We start from the raw sequence: 16,512 nt of genomic DNA on the forward strand, positions 1-16,512 counted from the left end.
TTGATTACATCAAAAGTACCACTAGGTTGCCCATCACTTAACTGCCACCATTTAATGATGATGTAATTCAGTAATGGCATTTTTATGACATTTTTCAGTCTTGTGGTAAATAATGAGGAATTACAGGGCAATGCTAAGTATTATCATTTGCTTAGTTAAGTAACGTGCAGTTCACAATGCAACTGCTCATCATCTAGGGGCTAGCACTTATTTTAATGTGGCCTTTAATATGGTTTGCAACAGATACAAAAAGACTCAATTTCTTGCATCAAGACATGGGAAGAAACTTTGCACTCCCATCAATAACAAGGGCATTTGCAAGTGAACTTCATGCACTGCTTAACAAGGCTCCAAGCAATTGTGCATGCACTGGTGGCATTACAAGTAGATGCATCCCTGCAACACATGATTACGTTACAGCCCCTGAAAGAAAAAGTTGACCAACCTGTAAGAACAAAATCTGAAGCCAGTTTGAGTCCCAACAGCTCCGTGTCATCTGAAGAGAGTGTGCTTTTCTCAAAAATAAATGAGAATCTTTGCAAATCTCAAGACTACAGTACCACCATGGCACAGCACACCTGGGAACAAACAGACATCTCCCTCCAATGCCAAGCACCTAGGTCATGGGAGACAAATCTAAGTTGCTATTAGAAGGCAAGGATTGTCTCCATAGGAAGTGATCATCCTGTGCTTCAGTAAATGTTAGGGCAGTAATAAATGCTAGAGCACATTTCATCAATGTGTTCAGTAATATTATGCTTTGCAAAAAGTTACACTGATGCTCAAACCTCCTTGAACAGATTCTTGGAGACAGAAGAATTAAATCATGTTGTAATGATGAGAAGAGCAGCAATGCAAAAGCACACTTTGTTAAACACACAAATATAGATTCCACAGGCAGGTTCATCATTTGTCTTCTGTTTTGCAAAGAGATGAGTCAGTACTCAATTCTTTTTACACTGAAGCAAAATGCTTCTCACAGACTGAACAGAATCTAGTGTGACAACAAAAGTTTAAAGAAATCTATGCAGAGTTTATGAGGGGGTACAAAGACTTACGAACCAGTAGTCATTACAGATGCAGTTTCGTGTTACAATGCACATAATACTGTCTCTGAGGAAGCCAGCTCAACTACTGAATGAGAGTAGTGTTTGATTTTTCTACCATATTGAACATGGATTAGTAACTAAACAGTTTGCTAATGACAGGACCAATCATTCAACATGCTTTGTAATCCATAACTTTGTGTTTCTGCATGCACTGCATTGCCTTTACACCAGATATAGAGAAGACATATTGAAAAGTTCTGGTAGCAGGTGAAGATCATGCTTACCAAAAAATATTAAGGAAGAGTGATACGTGCAACACTTCAGGAATACCAATTGAAGACAGTCACATGACAAATGGCTTGTGCAACCTTTCTTGCAGCATGGTGTCTGTTACAACCAGCTCACTAATAGAGTGACCACAGTTAAGCAGCAAACATTATCATTAATTGTTTCTCTGTGGACAATCCTAGGTTGTGATACAGTAGGGGCAGCAATCAAGCTCCAGCAAGATCTCACAAGGATATTTATGGAAGGTGGATCTTCACTATGGAAATTGTGCAGCAACAGTGTGAAACTACTCGAAAATATCCCCTCAGTGGTGCAAGAAACACAACTACCTCTACGGCTTGACAACAATGAGGATGTTAACACACTAGGCTTACTCTAGCTTCCAGCATCTTGTGAACAGTGTCAAACCAGCCCCTGATGTCTACAGCTTCACAAAATGCACTGTATTGTTTGTCACATCATCCAATTTTTATTCATTCGGATTAATTAGGCCCATTGTGACCACATGCTAGATATTTTGCAATGACCATGGCAATGTGAGTTATTGTGGCACAAGCCCTCACTTTAAGAGTTGCACTCCTTGTGGCAGACACTATACAGTGTAATTTGTATGACAGACAGCAATTTTATTGATCATAGAATCATTGCTGGAGGGACACCTGTCAGCATAAAGAAGTCAATACAAGAACTGGTGGATTGTCAAAAGAATCATCATTTGATTCTGTTTCATGTACCAGAGACCTATCTGAATATTACATAGCTACAAACTTACTTTTACATTACACTGCACAAGCTGTGATACATGAGCTTAAAAACATGAAGTCAGATTTATTGAATTACTAAGCAATGTGTGTGTGATACTCTTGATACCTAGAGACAATAAGACCTATCTACAAAGTGCATGTGATATTGATTTAAAACCAGTGAAGTTATTTTAAGAAGATTTTAGGAAGTTCGTCCGGCCACAATTGTAGCAAGAGGTGTGGCTCTTTTATCATTTTAGAAAGGTGCTTGGATGTGTAATTGCTATACATATAAATAATTTTTTAAACTGTAAGTGATAATTGGCATTTTAATGAATACTAAATGTCGTGGCATGCACAGCCACAAAAACTCAACAATCAGCTACCGCAGCAGAATTAAGTGCAGCTGCAACTTAGTGCCGGCACCTTCCGCCAACTGGCGCTAGATACGCTCCCGCCAAACATTCAATCATCCGCCAACTATGCATGCACACGAGTGTTTTTCCGGCACAGATGGTCCCACTATGAAATGACCATCCACCAGTCAGGTATCGCCAACGGCTGCCATACATCACTCTGGAATCAGCGGAGGAAGACTGGAGCTGCTGGGTTAAATAGCCGAAAGAAAGGGAAACTGGCGCCTCTCGACCCGGCCCAGACTGCTGCCTGGAAGATACTTCAATGCAGCTGGAACATCCAGGTGCCACATCTTCACTATGCCAGCCATTGACCCCGGACTCTGCGCCCCTGTACTTGATCGGCATCTGCCAGGGAACATCATGAGAAAACCCCAACAAAGAAATGTAAATTCAGTTCAGTTGCTAATATTTTGATTCAATAAGGTGGCATGTTCTTTGGCTTGTCATAAAATTTTGGTAGCAGAAAAAGCCTTTTGTTTTTGAAGAAAGTTTATCTTTCTGTAAAATTAAGCGTTGGCCTAGCTCCTTCTAATAAATTTTTTTGTTCACACATGGGTGTTAATCTGTTTATATAACACAAACTGTGATATAACCTATTACTTTGGAAATGTTATGTATTTCACAATGTCTATAGTATGTATGAATGATGGTGGCTACCATGAAGTTACTTTTTAGTTTAAATAAAGGATTTACACTTTTATATGGTTTCGGATTTCTCTCTCTCTTGTGCATGAGATCTGGTGCAGGTGAATGCTTGGAAGTGTGCAGGGCAGTACACAAAATGAGGAAGTGTTGTAGTGGCTGAAACCCCTGGGCTGATGAAAATTGTGAGCACCCTCGAAAGAGGCGAGGAAGGAGTGTGGTGTTAATTATATGCTACAAAATCTAACTTTCTTGCTACAGGTGAAACTCACATTTGTTCTGCCAGTCTCTGATGTGCTCGATGAAGTTCCTCTCCCTTCCACTCTTTGCGGAAGAGGTTCCTGATGAGGTCCTGATGGACAGAAAAAGAAATTTTGAGTTAATATAACGAACATTTTTTCTGCAAAAGTAAAACCACCAAATAAAGTAATATTGTTTCAACATGAAATGAAAGAGAACGGAATCATTTATTTAAGAATTTTCAAATTTCTACTGATAAGTGAACAATGAGCATCTAATCTACTCAATTATGCACAAGAATCAACATTACTAACAAAGTTCCAAAACGGCAGAACTTTACTCTGGTTGGAGGATGGCTATCTGAAGACCATCTAGGGCAAACAAACATTTACCGTCAGCATTACAAATAATTACTCAACAAATTTTAAAATTTGAAATCCTGTAGTAATCTGCCTATTAAAACATACAACCTTATGTTACAGAGTTAACTCACTGTGGCAAGTTCTACAGTTACAAACCGTGAGTAAGACTGTATATGCAGCCACACTCACTGCAGGCATATACTCACAATATATTAATCCAGTCTTTTGCAAACAGAGAACTTAGTGACTAGCAAAAAGCTTCACGCACAATTTCAAACAATCATGAATTTTTCTCAGGAATACCCAACACAAAGTTATAGGAAAAATGTTTATCGCTTACAGCATTTTTGCTGTTCATGCAGTAAAACTGCCACACCGAACACCTACAATGTAACTCTCCTTTCTTTAATTACAGATGAGTACATGCAGTTAGGAGAATTAGTGGCAAATGGGTGGGGTAGTTCTCAGCTGGATTCTTTGTAGAGGTGGGGCAGCAAGAACAGCTGATGGTTATGGCAACATGACGGAGTAGGAGACATAATAGGATTGAGGTGCAAGTGGGTGATGTAGCATCTGGCTGCTGCCTTAAAATCCATCCTTATTCCACACAACGGAGGGCTGTCTGTTGCTGCCATGTTAAGGAGCCTGAAATCCAAACTCAGTGCTTAACATCTTGCCTGTGACAGCCACTGAATAGTGTCCATCCATGAGCCATGTGACATTGGACAACTTTCCAGTATTCCTCCAATACTCAGCCTTTATAGCTCACTGCACAGTGGAGCACCACCCAATCTAAGTTCCAGACATGACATCAGTTATCTACTTTGGAGTGTTGTGACTATTCCTAGGAGTGCAGATCACAATATTGGTATTTCAAGTGCAGCCTATACTGATGGTGCCTACAGCAGTGTTTGTCAGTTGTTACAAGACAGAGTTCAGGAATGTAAGCTTCAACAATAGTTCTCATATTAGTGCCAATCTTTTAGTGGATCATGACAATGTCTACCTTCCTTCACTAGAAAGCTGTTTCATTTGCTGCATATTACCATGTCCAATGTGTGTTGCAATGAAGCTCTATTCTTCTCGGCTACTCAGGAACATATCTCTTATGGTGCATTTTTCTTTACATTTCTGTCTCTGAAAATTTATTACCAGTGTTTTCTATTCCACCAGGTAGCCTACTTACATGTGTTCATGTGCTTCCACACCAAGATTGCATGGTTTTGCTCCATGTTTACGAAACATTGATTTGTTTCCTTTTGGATGCAGATGACTATACACTTTTGCTCTCTCATGTTCTACGATTCTCTGCCTCATTCTTACCTGTTTTATCTTGTACCTTTCTTGTGCCACTTCATCCCTTCATTCTGGTATCTTTCTGCCTGTGTCATTCCACCACATAATCCCTCATTCAAGATGTCCTGGCCTGATTCCTGTATTTTTCTTCCAGGTCTGCACCTCCTAGATGGCACTGCCATCTCCTCCATGGGGATAACAGTTTTCAAAGTTTTTGCTGCTATTATAGTCACAACTTTTCCTCTGAGTACTGCACACTACATTTGAATCTAGGATATCACCAGTTCACCTTGCAGTGCTCAACTTGCACCTTCAGCAATGATTCTCATTAGTGACAACCATACAGCCTGTTGGGACTATTTATGTTGCTTTCATTATGAAGCTGTTTCACTTGCTGAGTATTATCATGTACCTTCTGTGTTACAATGAAGTTCTAATGTTCATGGCTATCTGAGTACATTTCTCTTGTTGTGCATCAATAACCCACAACTGGTGGTACATAGGACCATGAGTGTGGGTGACAGGTTTGGCAAGGGAGTCCCCTGTATCGTAAGGTAGATCATAGATATCTTATTTCTGCTGATTGGATTCTTCATAACCCTCTACCCATTATTCAAGTGACTGCTCCATAAAGGACTGTCAATACTGATGCAATTCCAAGAAACAATTAAGACATCCAAGACAAAATAATGTAAAAATACAATTGTCTGCACTACATCATCTCATAAGAAGGAAGAAAAATAGTACATTGGAGAACAGTATCTGTATATTTGTGAGCGCTAATCTAAACCTACAGTTGGGATTTTTACATGGTTTTCATTAATAGATGCATGGCTTAATTAGCAAGGTTGGTTTTTATAGCCTATTACTCCAATGCTAGATATGTCCAGCCACAGATACTTAGTGTTAGCTGTAGTGTTTGTGAGAAATGTAGAAACAGTTTAGGATGTAAAGAAATTTTAATGAGAATGTTAATTTTTCTGAACAGTCTAGTTACAAGACACAGACATAAGTTCCCTTCCAGAATAAGTCAGTAGTGAACATATACATCCAACACACTATGTGTAGCAAATAATATAGTATAATATCTTCCCTGACTTTGCCACCCACAAAGATGTGAAAGATTAGAAGCTCCTTCCACAAAACATACTGTGCTCAGCTCTGTAGAAATAAAGCAAAATACACATTTCTAACACCAACTGTCAGCCTCTGTGGGCAAATAGTATTAAAACTTACCGCCACAACACATCACAGTACCACATAGAAATTGGACATTCCTTCAGATGTGGGGAGTCTGAAACAAACATTCTGGCAGGTTCCTTAACTCCAAAGGTTCACAGAAGGGTTAAGGGAGCCTCTGAAAATCCTAGTAGCAAATACTTCATAGTGTAGTGCTGAATTTATTAGCTACAGCTTGTGATAAACTACATTCACACCCCATAACTTCATTTCAGTTTCTACCCTAATAGGTCGTACAAAAATGTTTAGTTTAGAAATTCAAATCATCCTCAATGAATGAAAAATGAGTACATAGAATATATTTTTCATTCAAGAGCAAACATCAAATGGAATACTTGCATTTGTAAATATTTTTTATGGAAGAATCATGAAAGTGAAGGTATGAAATGACATGAAATAGTGCTTGGTAGTGGAGAGTTAATGCTTTCCTCTTCATCTATAGAATAACCAACTTGCATTGGAGCTCTCATGTTACTTGATGTGATATTATTTCTTGGTCAAAGAAGCTTGGTATGCAAAGGTTTAGCTCAGGAAGTTGCAGATAAAAAACAAAGAAAATCTCCTGTGAATATTAGTACCCTTATTTCTACAATAATCCAACATATAAGCAAGATCAGATACCAACAAGTGTATGGAAAGTGTTTACATGTGCATTATCTGATATCTGATGCTCACAATGAACTTATTTCTAGTTGTCATGTCACTGGTGCCATATTGGAACACAGAGAAAGTAAAATATATTTCTCAATTACTGTTGCTGCCACTCCTGATTCAAATTACACTGAAAAGCAACATTCACCCTGCATTACATTTACTGTGATAAGGAGACTGATAAATGTCAAACACTTGACTGATTTTTGGATATTGTAGATTGTAATCAGAAAACAAGAATTGCTATTCCACACATATTTCAATCAACACTTGTGAAACATTCAATTCCTACTAATGCATGCCACAGACATGATTGTTTTGTTTTGTTTTAGGATGCTTAAACACTCAAGGTCACAAGCACCCATGTCAAAACTATGAAACACAAAAACAGAGGAGTTGAGCTACTGAACATTAATCCCAAATGACATAGAACAAGATAGCTAAAAGCATGGGCTTGGAGAAAGGGCTACAGAAGACACCATACAGAAACAGAGGACATTCACCATATTGCTTTGATGGATAAAAAGAAAAACTCTGTCGATAGCCTGCACCTCGTTTGCTAAAATGACTTTGATGGCAAACCTCATATAATGATGTGTAACAAATACTAACACAGAGATAGAGGGGCTAGCCAGTACTTACGTCAGCTCAGTACAGCCGATAGATACACAGAAAACAGAACAGAACCGAAAATTTACGTTCCTAGCTTTCGGAACAAATGTTCCTTCATCAGGGTGGAGAGAGGGGAAAGAAAGGGAAGAAGGGAAAGTGTACCTAGTTACTCACAACCCAGGTTATGAAGCAACAGGGAAAGGAAAACTGGGAGGGTAGCAAGGATGGAGGCATGGTTGGCAGAGGGAAGCCAAAGATATTCTACTGTAAGTACTGCGCCAGCTTCAAACCAAAGAAGATGCATACAGAAGTAAAGAGATATGTAGTATATACTTAAACACAACTATGTAGGATGAAAAGATGCGTGAATTGCTAAAGAGGAAAGGGGAAGAGGAGAAGACTGAAGAGTAAATGGCAGTGAGGTTGTTTAACGTAGCTTCAGTCCAGGGGGATGGCGGGATGAAAGGATGTGTTTGAGTGCAGGTTCCCATCTCCGCAGTTCTGAGGGACTGGTGCTGGGTGGGAGAAGCCAAATGGCACATACGGTGTAGCAGGTTCCTAGGTCCCTAGAATTATGCTGGAGGGCATGCTCCACTACTGGGTATTGGACATCTCCTCGGTGGACAGTTCGTCTGTGTTGGTTCATGTGCTCAGCCAGTTTAGTTGTTGTCATTTCGATGTAAAAGGCTGTGCAGTGCAGGCATGTCAACTGATAAATGACATGTGTAGTTTCACATGTGGCCCTGCCTTGAATTGTGTACGTTTTACCAGTAGCGGGGCTGGAGTAGGTGGTTGTGGGGGGATGCATGGGGCAGATTTTGCATCGGCGTCGGTTACATGGGTAAGAACCGCTGGGTAGAGAAGATAGTCTGGGAATATTGTAGGGTTTAACAAGGATGTTACGGAGGTTAGGAGGGTGATGAAAGGCAGCTGTGGGTGGTGTGTTGAGAATTTTGTCAAGGGATGATCTTATTTCAGGGGTTGACTTGAGAAAGTCATATCCTTGGTGGAGTAATTTGTTGATGTATTCGAGGCCATGATAATATTGGGTGACAAGGGGGATGCTTCTGTGTGGTCAGTGGATAGGAACTTTGTTGTTGGACGGGGAGGAATGCATTGCTCAGGAGATCTGTTTGTGGACTATTCCTGGCAAACTTATCTGCTATAGTGATGAATCCCTCAACAATTACACCAATAACCTGACCAGTGCTTTCCTCTCCCGCAACTATCCTGCAGAACTAGTCCACAAACAGATCTCCTGAGCAATACATTCCTCCCCATCCAACAACAATGTTCCTACCCCCTGACCACACAGAAGCATCCCCCTTGTCACCCAATATTATCCTGGCCTCGAATACATCAACAAATTACTCCACCAGGGATATGACTTTCTCAAGTCAACCCCTGAAATGAGTTCATCCCTTGACAAAATTCTCCACACACCACCCACAGTTGCCTTTCATCACCCCCCTAACCTCCGTAACATCATTGTTAAACCCTACAATATTCCCAGACTACCTTCTCTACCCAGCAGTTCCTACCCCTGTGACCGACGCCGCTGCAAAACCTGCCCCATGCATCCCCCCACAACCAGCTACTCCAGCCCCGCTACTGGTAAAACAATCACAATTCAAGGCAGGGCCACATGTGAAACTACACATGTCATTCATCAGTTGACATGCCTGCACTGCACAGCCTTTTACATCGGAATGACAACAACTAAACAGGCTGAGCGCATGAACGGACACAGACGAACTGTCCGATAGGAGATGTCCAATACCCAGTAGTGGAGCATGCCCTCCAGCATAATTCTAGGGACCTAGGAACCTGCTACACCGTATGTGCCATTTGGCTTCTCCCACCCAACACCATTCCCTCTGAACTGTGGAGATGGGAACTTGCCCTCCAACACATCCTTTCATCCCGCCATCCCCCTGGACTGAACCTACATTTAACAACCCAACTCCCATTTACTCTTCAGTCTTCTCCTCTTTCCCTTTCCTCTTTAGCCATTCACACTTCTTTTCATCCTACATAGTTGTGTTTATCTTTATGCTATACACCTCTTTACTTCTGTATGCTTCCTCTTTGGTTTGAAGCTGGTACAGTACTTACAATAGAATATCTTTGGCTTCCCTCTGACAACCATGCCTCCATCCTTGCTACCCTCCCTGTTTTCCTTTCCCTGTTGCTTCATAACCTGGGTTGTGAGTAACTGGGTCTACTTTCCCTTCTTCCCTTTCTTTCCCCTCTCTCCACCCTGATGAAGTAACATTTGTTCCGAAAGCTAGGAACGTAAATTTTCGGTTCTGTTCTGTTTTCTGTGTATCTATCGGCTGTACTGAGCTGAGGTAAGTACTCGCCAGCCCCTCTATCTCTTTGTTAGAATTTGATGGCAAACCCAAACAGGAATATAAACAATTAAAAAATTGAAATTCAATCAGGACATGGGAGAAAGCTAAAACATAGGAGCAATATGTACATAGCGGTGGGGGAGAAGCACTTGTCAAATGCTGATAGCAAAAAAGGCAGTGCCCAATGTGAGAAGTAGGAAAGCTGGAGAAAGCAAAACAGGAGATGAAAGGAACAGGTAAGATGCCCTCGGTTTGTGCGATACCAGATGGGGAGAGAATGATGAGATCGGAAGTGGAGATTATAAGCTCTTTTACTCAGGGGAAATCGAGAGTGATGAAAATGGAATAGAATTATTAATAGGACAAAAGGTGGAGGACTGATGATAACAAGACTGAAGGGTAGTTCAAAAGATTTGGTGTTAACACAGGTATATAGTCCAACAAGCCAGCATTAGATGAAGTTGAAGAATATTATGAGGAAATACAACAACTCATCGATAAAGAAAATAGGAATGCCTGCTTCATCATAATGGAGGACTGGAATGCAGTGGTAGGTAAAGGAAGAGACAAAGATACAGTAGGAAAATTTGAATTAGCAACAAGAAACGAGAGATGAGTGACTAATTACTTTCTATAAAGAAAATTCATTAGTAGTGGCCTAACAAATTATTTGAACACCACAAAAGGAGATGTTACACATGGCTATGAAATTTGAACGGGGAAAGATATCAGTTGGAATACATCCTCACACAAGAAGGTTTAGGAACTGTTTGAAGAATGCCAAAGCTAATCCAGGAGCAGATATAAATTCAGACCACAACCTAGTAGTGGAAGAAATGCAAGTGTAGTTGATAAAAGTCTAGAGAGGTAAAGCAAAATGAACATAGAAAGATTCAAAGAGGTAGGAAAAACATCAGATTTAGAAAACAGATTGACAGAAAAATATGAAAGAGGTAGTGTTGATGGAAGTGTTAATGACAAATGAACAAAAATGAGGGAAGGACTCATGGACTCCGCCAAAGGAGTACTAGGAACTAGAGCATCCCAAAGTAGCAGGAAAGAATCAATAACAGAGGACATGTTGAAAAAGATGGAAGAATGGAGAAAGTGGAAAAACGTAAGAACTGAAGTAGGTACAAGAAACTGAATAATGAATTAAAAAGAGAAACTGAAGAAGCAAGGGAAAAATGGATGACACAGAAATGCAACAAAATGGGGAAAATGGAGAAAGAGAGAATTATGAAATGATGTATAGGCTGGCTAGTGAGAGAGGTTTTTAACATAAGAGAAAGTGGAATAAGATGGAAAGAGCAGATGGCACTCTAGCAGAAGAAACACAGGAGGCTTTGAACATATGGCAAGAATATATCGATTGTCTGTATAAGTGGGATGAAATACAAAATGAAATACTGGTTATGTAGAAGGTGAGAGTTTGATGGCTTGATCCACAGCTGGCAGGGGATGGGAATTCTACCTTGAAACAGGGCGATTTCACAACCTGATAGCTGAATTTAATGTCTCATGTCTGCATGGCCATGTCCTTCACGGATCGAGGGGTAAAAAGAACAAACTATAGGTGCCAGATGGGAGATTGCATAGTTTGCGATTAGCCGAGAACTTGCAAGCAACTGCGTAAGACACTTTTTCCTTTACCCGGATCTCCCAGACAGCCCACTCATCAAGATACTTGGGACAATTTAGAGAGGAGGTGGCATGGTCACCATTGCAGTTTATACAGTGGGGAGAAGGGGGCAGACAATCACCCTCGTGCACATCCCTACCAAAGGTTACACATTTGGCTGGCTGATGGACAGCTATGATACCTTGATCAGAGAGGTAAGACTGTATTTCGGCCTCCGTCAGACGACTGAGCAGCCTAGTGTAAATAGCACTAAGGGAAGAATTCAGAGTTCTATGGGCCTGTACCTTAGCAGGATAGATGTGGAGAAGTGAGGCGGAAGCAATTGTTCTGCTTAAAATCAGAATTAGTCTCTAAAAGCAAAGTGCCATTCCATAGATGAGAGCAGGATTCACAGGGTCAACAACTGCATAAACATCTTTGTGAATAATAAACAGATCTACCGTCTTCACTATGTGAGACCACGAGGTACCGTGGTGCTGCTGGAAAGGTCCTTGAATCATTAGCCTCATTCTGTCTAGGTTTTTGTATACACTGAGTGTGAAGATGACTGGCTCATTGTGACAAAATCCTGAATGACTGATAGCGTCTTCAATGGTATGCTCCATTGACCTGGGGGCCACCTTCACAAGGGAGCACACCTGCCTTAGGTGATTGGTCGCACCTCAGGTCACACCTCCCGAACACCTTACAGATGGACCAATCAGCAATTTGGGAAGGTTGTAGCTCAGGCAATCACCCCTCCTTGGATCTGGCCTGTACCAGGGTTTATGTGCGAACCCTGCCTGTTGACCTGGGAATTACGCAGTACCCAGTCACCTGTTACATGTCAGATGCATGTCATGGCCATCAGGAGCACACAGGGAGGAAGAAGAAATAGATTAACCTCAAAAGCCAAAGCCGAGTAACGAGAGGAGGACGGAAACGAAGAAAGGGAAATGAAATGAAAAACAGTGGTGAGATGGTTCTCATGTCAGCGACATGCAGTATGGAATATTCCCAGTAACACCAAATAATGTTCCCCAAGGGAGGGTGCAAAGAACCGTAAGATGATTGACATGCAGAACAGAAGGGAAAAAGACACTGCTAAGGCTGGGGTCCTGTGGTAATCAGGTAAAAACCCGCCAAATGTGGTGAGCCCCCTGGTGGGGAAGACATGGTTATGGCAAGGGAAGTACTACTAGATGATCGTATGAAGTTGCTCTGCCATTTTCTTTAGTGAAATCCTGTTGTGAAATTTTCTCCATGTGCTTTTCTTAACCTTATGTTGCTGAGTGTTGCCATTACCATATACTTCATTTGGAGAGATTTTACATTTAAAACCAGTTCAGTAGCAGTTCACAATATTAGGGAATTCTGAAACACTATATGCCACATCTGATACCCACTGGAATGCTCAGTTTGACACTGAAATACCAATTGATGCTCCCTTGGGTACACTTGCCATTGCTGTTTAAACTCTCAGTAAGTTAAATTTGTCAGCTGAAACATCTTGTGGTATGGGGTGTTCCATGTGAGATCATGCCATCTGTTTAGCTAAAGTTGTCAGTGTCAACTGAGTGCAGAAGCTAATTACTAGAAGCTCGAAACATTACCATGGATGTTGAGGTAAGAAACTCAGATCTTATTAAGTGAATTTCAGTATCTTTGTGGAAACTTGGGCACCATTCACCCTGATCTAAAGTTGTTGCGAGTGCAATTCCTATCAATCCTGAATTACATTAGATGTACATTAAGGAAAGGAAATAATTTCTTGGTAAAACCAGAAAATGATTTAATCAAGTTAAATATATTTTATGTCATTATTGACAATCTTACTTGAACCCAATATGAGTCAGTGAAAACTTTAGACAAAACATTTCCTGGAAACACTACTTTTCACACACATTTATTGTTATTATTCTTTCCAACTCCTGCTACATGAAGGCATCATGGTGCTAGTATTCTTTGTCAACATATTTAACCTTCACACACACTACAATTTATCCTCTGTGTGTGTGTGTGTGTGTGTGTGTGTGTGTGTGTGTGTGTGTGTGTGTGTATGTGTGTGTGTGTATGTGTGTGTGTGTATGTGTGTGTGTGTATGTGTGTGTATGTGTGTGTGTGTGTGTGTGTGTGCGCGCCTGTCCTTTGCAAACCACTGTGGGAAACTGGAGATATGGTTTAAGACTTTTTTGTTTTACTACATTCCAAATAATTCTGATTGTAGAAACAAATTACACAAGACATATCATAATAGCTCTTACTAGTTTTCTCAAATGATGGAGGTCATGAAATTAAACATTTTGTTTAACAACACAATGTTAAATAGTGGCAACTCCTTATTTACAAGAGATACAAGAGAGCTGTGGGTTTGCACCTGACCTTCCAAGTAGTCGACAGCGTAAAGTAGCACCTGTTGCCAGCTATGTGGAAGGCATAGTACCCTGTTGGCAGAGCCTGTTCTGTTGATGGTGCAAATGCACCAGTCTACTGCCTGCATAATCTCTGTAACAGCTCTGAAGTGAATGCCACAAAGTGGTTCCTTCATCTTCAGAATCAAATCACAGTTACAAGGACTTGAGACTGGGGAGTATGGTGGATGGTACAGTACATCCGAGTTCCATCGACTGAACAGAGCAGCCACAGCTTGCACTCTATGTGAATGTGCATTGTTGTGCAAAATGATGGCTAGGTTGTACAGAAAGTGTTGCTGCTTCTTTAGCAAAGATGGTCGCGGGTTTGGCTCCAAGAACGAGCAGTAATACAGTGCATTTATGGTCTGCGGTGGAGGGATGTAATGCATTAGTGTCTCCACAGCAGTTTTGCCACTCTATGTTCCAACTCTCACACATACACTGGGATGTGATGAAAGGGCTTGGAGTACTTCACTGCAAATCAAGGGTGAAATTTAGAGTGTGACCTTAGCAAGAGCTCATCACAGATATGCTAGTTTTCTGTCAGTAAAATTATCATAATTAAATGCAATGAAAATTGCAAATATATTTATAAGTGTTGTTTAAATTTGTAGATAGCACAATGTACTCAAATTCTGACTGGAAATGTGTGTGGAGTACCGCAAATATGATTTCAGAAAATCTGCTTAAAAAATATAATATTATGAGGCAGCAAATTTAACTTGCTGTGTCAGTTCTGTAATTGGGAATCCTGTATTTCCTTACTTTCATAGAAGAACATAGTTCTGTATTTTAATGCCTGAAATGAAGTAAACAAATTTCATGGAAGAGACAAATATCAGTAATCCTTTTTTCTGTGGGACAAAATGCTGTTGAAGCAAAAGCATCTAGAATCAGTGTGGTGAGCACTGGATTTTGCACAGGAAACAAAGCATTAGCAGAAACTGTACTATTGGTATGTAATGTTTATATTCCTGACCTCTGTCCAATGGGAAGAGAACAAATTTCAATGTTCACATGTTCTGCAATACAGGATAACATTCCACCTAACACACGACACAAGTCAGTACTGTTAATAGAGGGTTGATGATACATGTCTGTATACTACCACATTCTCTGAATCAACCTACTGCACCACAAGCTGTTAATTTGATCTAATTTTGCCAGCACTATCTCATGCAACAAATAGTACCATAGGATAAACCAGCAGAAAAATGCTCCTGTTGGAGCAAATAAAATATGAATAAGTTCCTCTTTGAAATACTGACAGGAGACTGGAGAACCAGTGGCCTCAGTCTACATTCTGCCTTCCTATCCAAACATTTTTGTCTATGAACATATTTCCACTATTTTAACACAGAATATTCTAGATTTTTACCTGTTCTCTCTCTGTAGTGAAGCCTTCATACTCAGTATCTCCCTCTCACTGTCACTGTCTATGTCTCTGTCTATCTACCACTTTCTCATTTTCTCCCACTGATTTACAGTATATCCCACTGCCACTGTCTCTGTCACCGCTCACAATTACACTGTCTCCTTTTGTCTTTCTTTGATACTCCCACTCTCTCCACAACACATTAACAGTTCAAAAATTCAGGGGCATCCAAGTTATTTTTCCTCTTAAGCACTGGTGTGTAAAATTTTTGTCTAAAATTTGCTCTCTGACAACTGTGTGTTCAAGCCCACTGATCTTAGAACGTCCAGACTCCACCCATCCATCATCCACAGAGCCTGTGTATTGTCCACACACATCTTTTGTTTTGACTACACTGCCTCCTCTCTCTCTTTCTCCCACTGACTGTCTTCGCTTATCTCTCCTCCTCCTTTACTGCCACTGTCCCACTGATCACTAATATCTCTTTTTCCACTTCTCTAAAGAAATTCCCATCACTTGACTGTTAATTGTTCATTTGTTTTACACAGTCATGATCTCAGCTTCATAGCCTTTCTCAAAATCATGTTGAAATGTTAAAATACATTTACCCTGTCTGTACTTATCGAAAAAATATTTTTCGTCTTAAAAGATGAGTTTTATTGCAGGATATGAGTACTTGTCTAAGATACGAAATCTGGATGACATTGTGCACAGTTGAAAACTAGAACTGGCCTATGGAACTAGAAATATGTTTTTTCAGTGATGACATGTCACAGCAGGACAGACATTTTTTAACATTTCAACATACACACAATAATTGCTATCAACCCAAAGTCATTATTGTGCAAAATGAAAGCACACTAAGAAGTAAAATGAAGGACCTTGGTTACAAAACACTTTATCATTTGTTTTACTTTTTTCGGTATTTCGCTCATCAATTGCCATTCATTGAAAATATCTGGCTTGTGATTTGTACCATAAAAGAGTAAAACTGTTAGAATTATTATACAGAATTTCCAGTCTTTTCAGTATTACAAGATTTTTGCCATCATTTTCTTTCCGGACATATTATAATCCTTGTTACCCTATTATTCGTTACTGCAGTACCACTTTGGCCATATCTGTATAGGTATCAAGTGTCCATTGTTTAGAGCAAGGGATCGTAAAGCTTCATGGTGAAACAAGTCTGACTAAAAACACAATTTTG

General features: G+C 40.2%; 1 protein-coding gene across 1 annotated transcript in view; it reads right to left on the minus strand.

Moving 5' to 3' along the window:
- Window positions 1-328: 328 nt before the first annotated feature.
- LOC126440357 (circumsporozoite protein-like) overlaps window positions 329-16,512 on the minus strand; it is a 155,611-nt gene continuing 139,427 nt past the window's right edge. The window contains exon 8 of the mRNA XM_050090647.1: window positions 329-396. Coding sequence (XP_049946604.1) covers window positions 329-396 — 68 coding nt within the window. The remainder of the gene's footprint in view (window positions 397-16,512) is intronic.

The sequence above is a fragment of the Schistocerca serialis genome, unplaced genomic scaffold (genome assembly GCF_023864345.2).
Source record: "Schistocerca serialis cubense isolate TAMUIC-IGC-003099 unplaced genomic scaffold, iqSchSeri2.2 HiC_scaffold_1362, whole genome shotgun sequence".
NCBI classification, from domain to species: Eukaryota; Metazoa; Arthropoda; class Insecta; order Orthoptera; family Acrididae; genus Schistocerca; species Schistocerca serialis.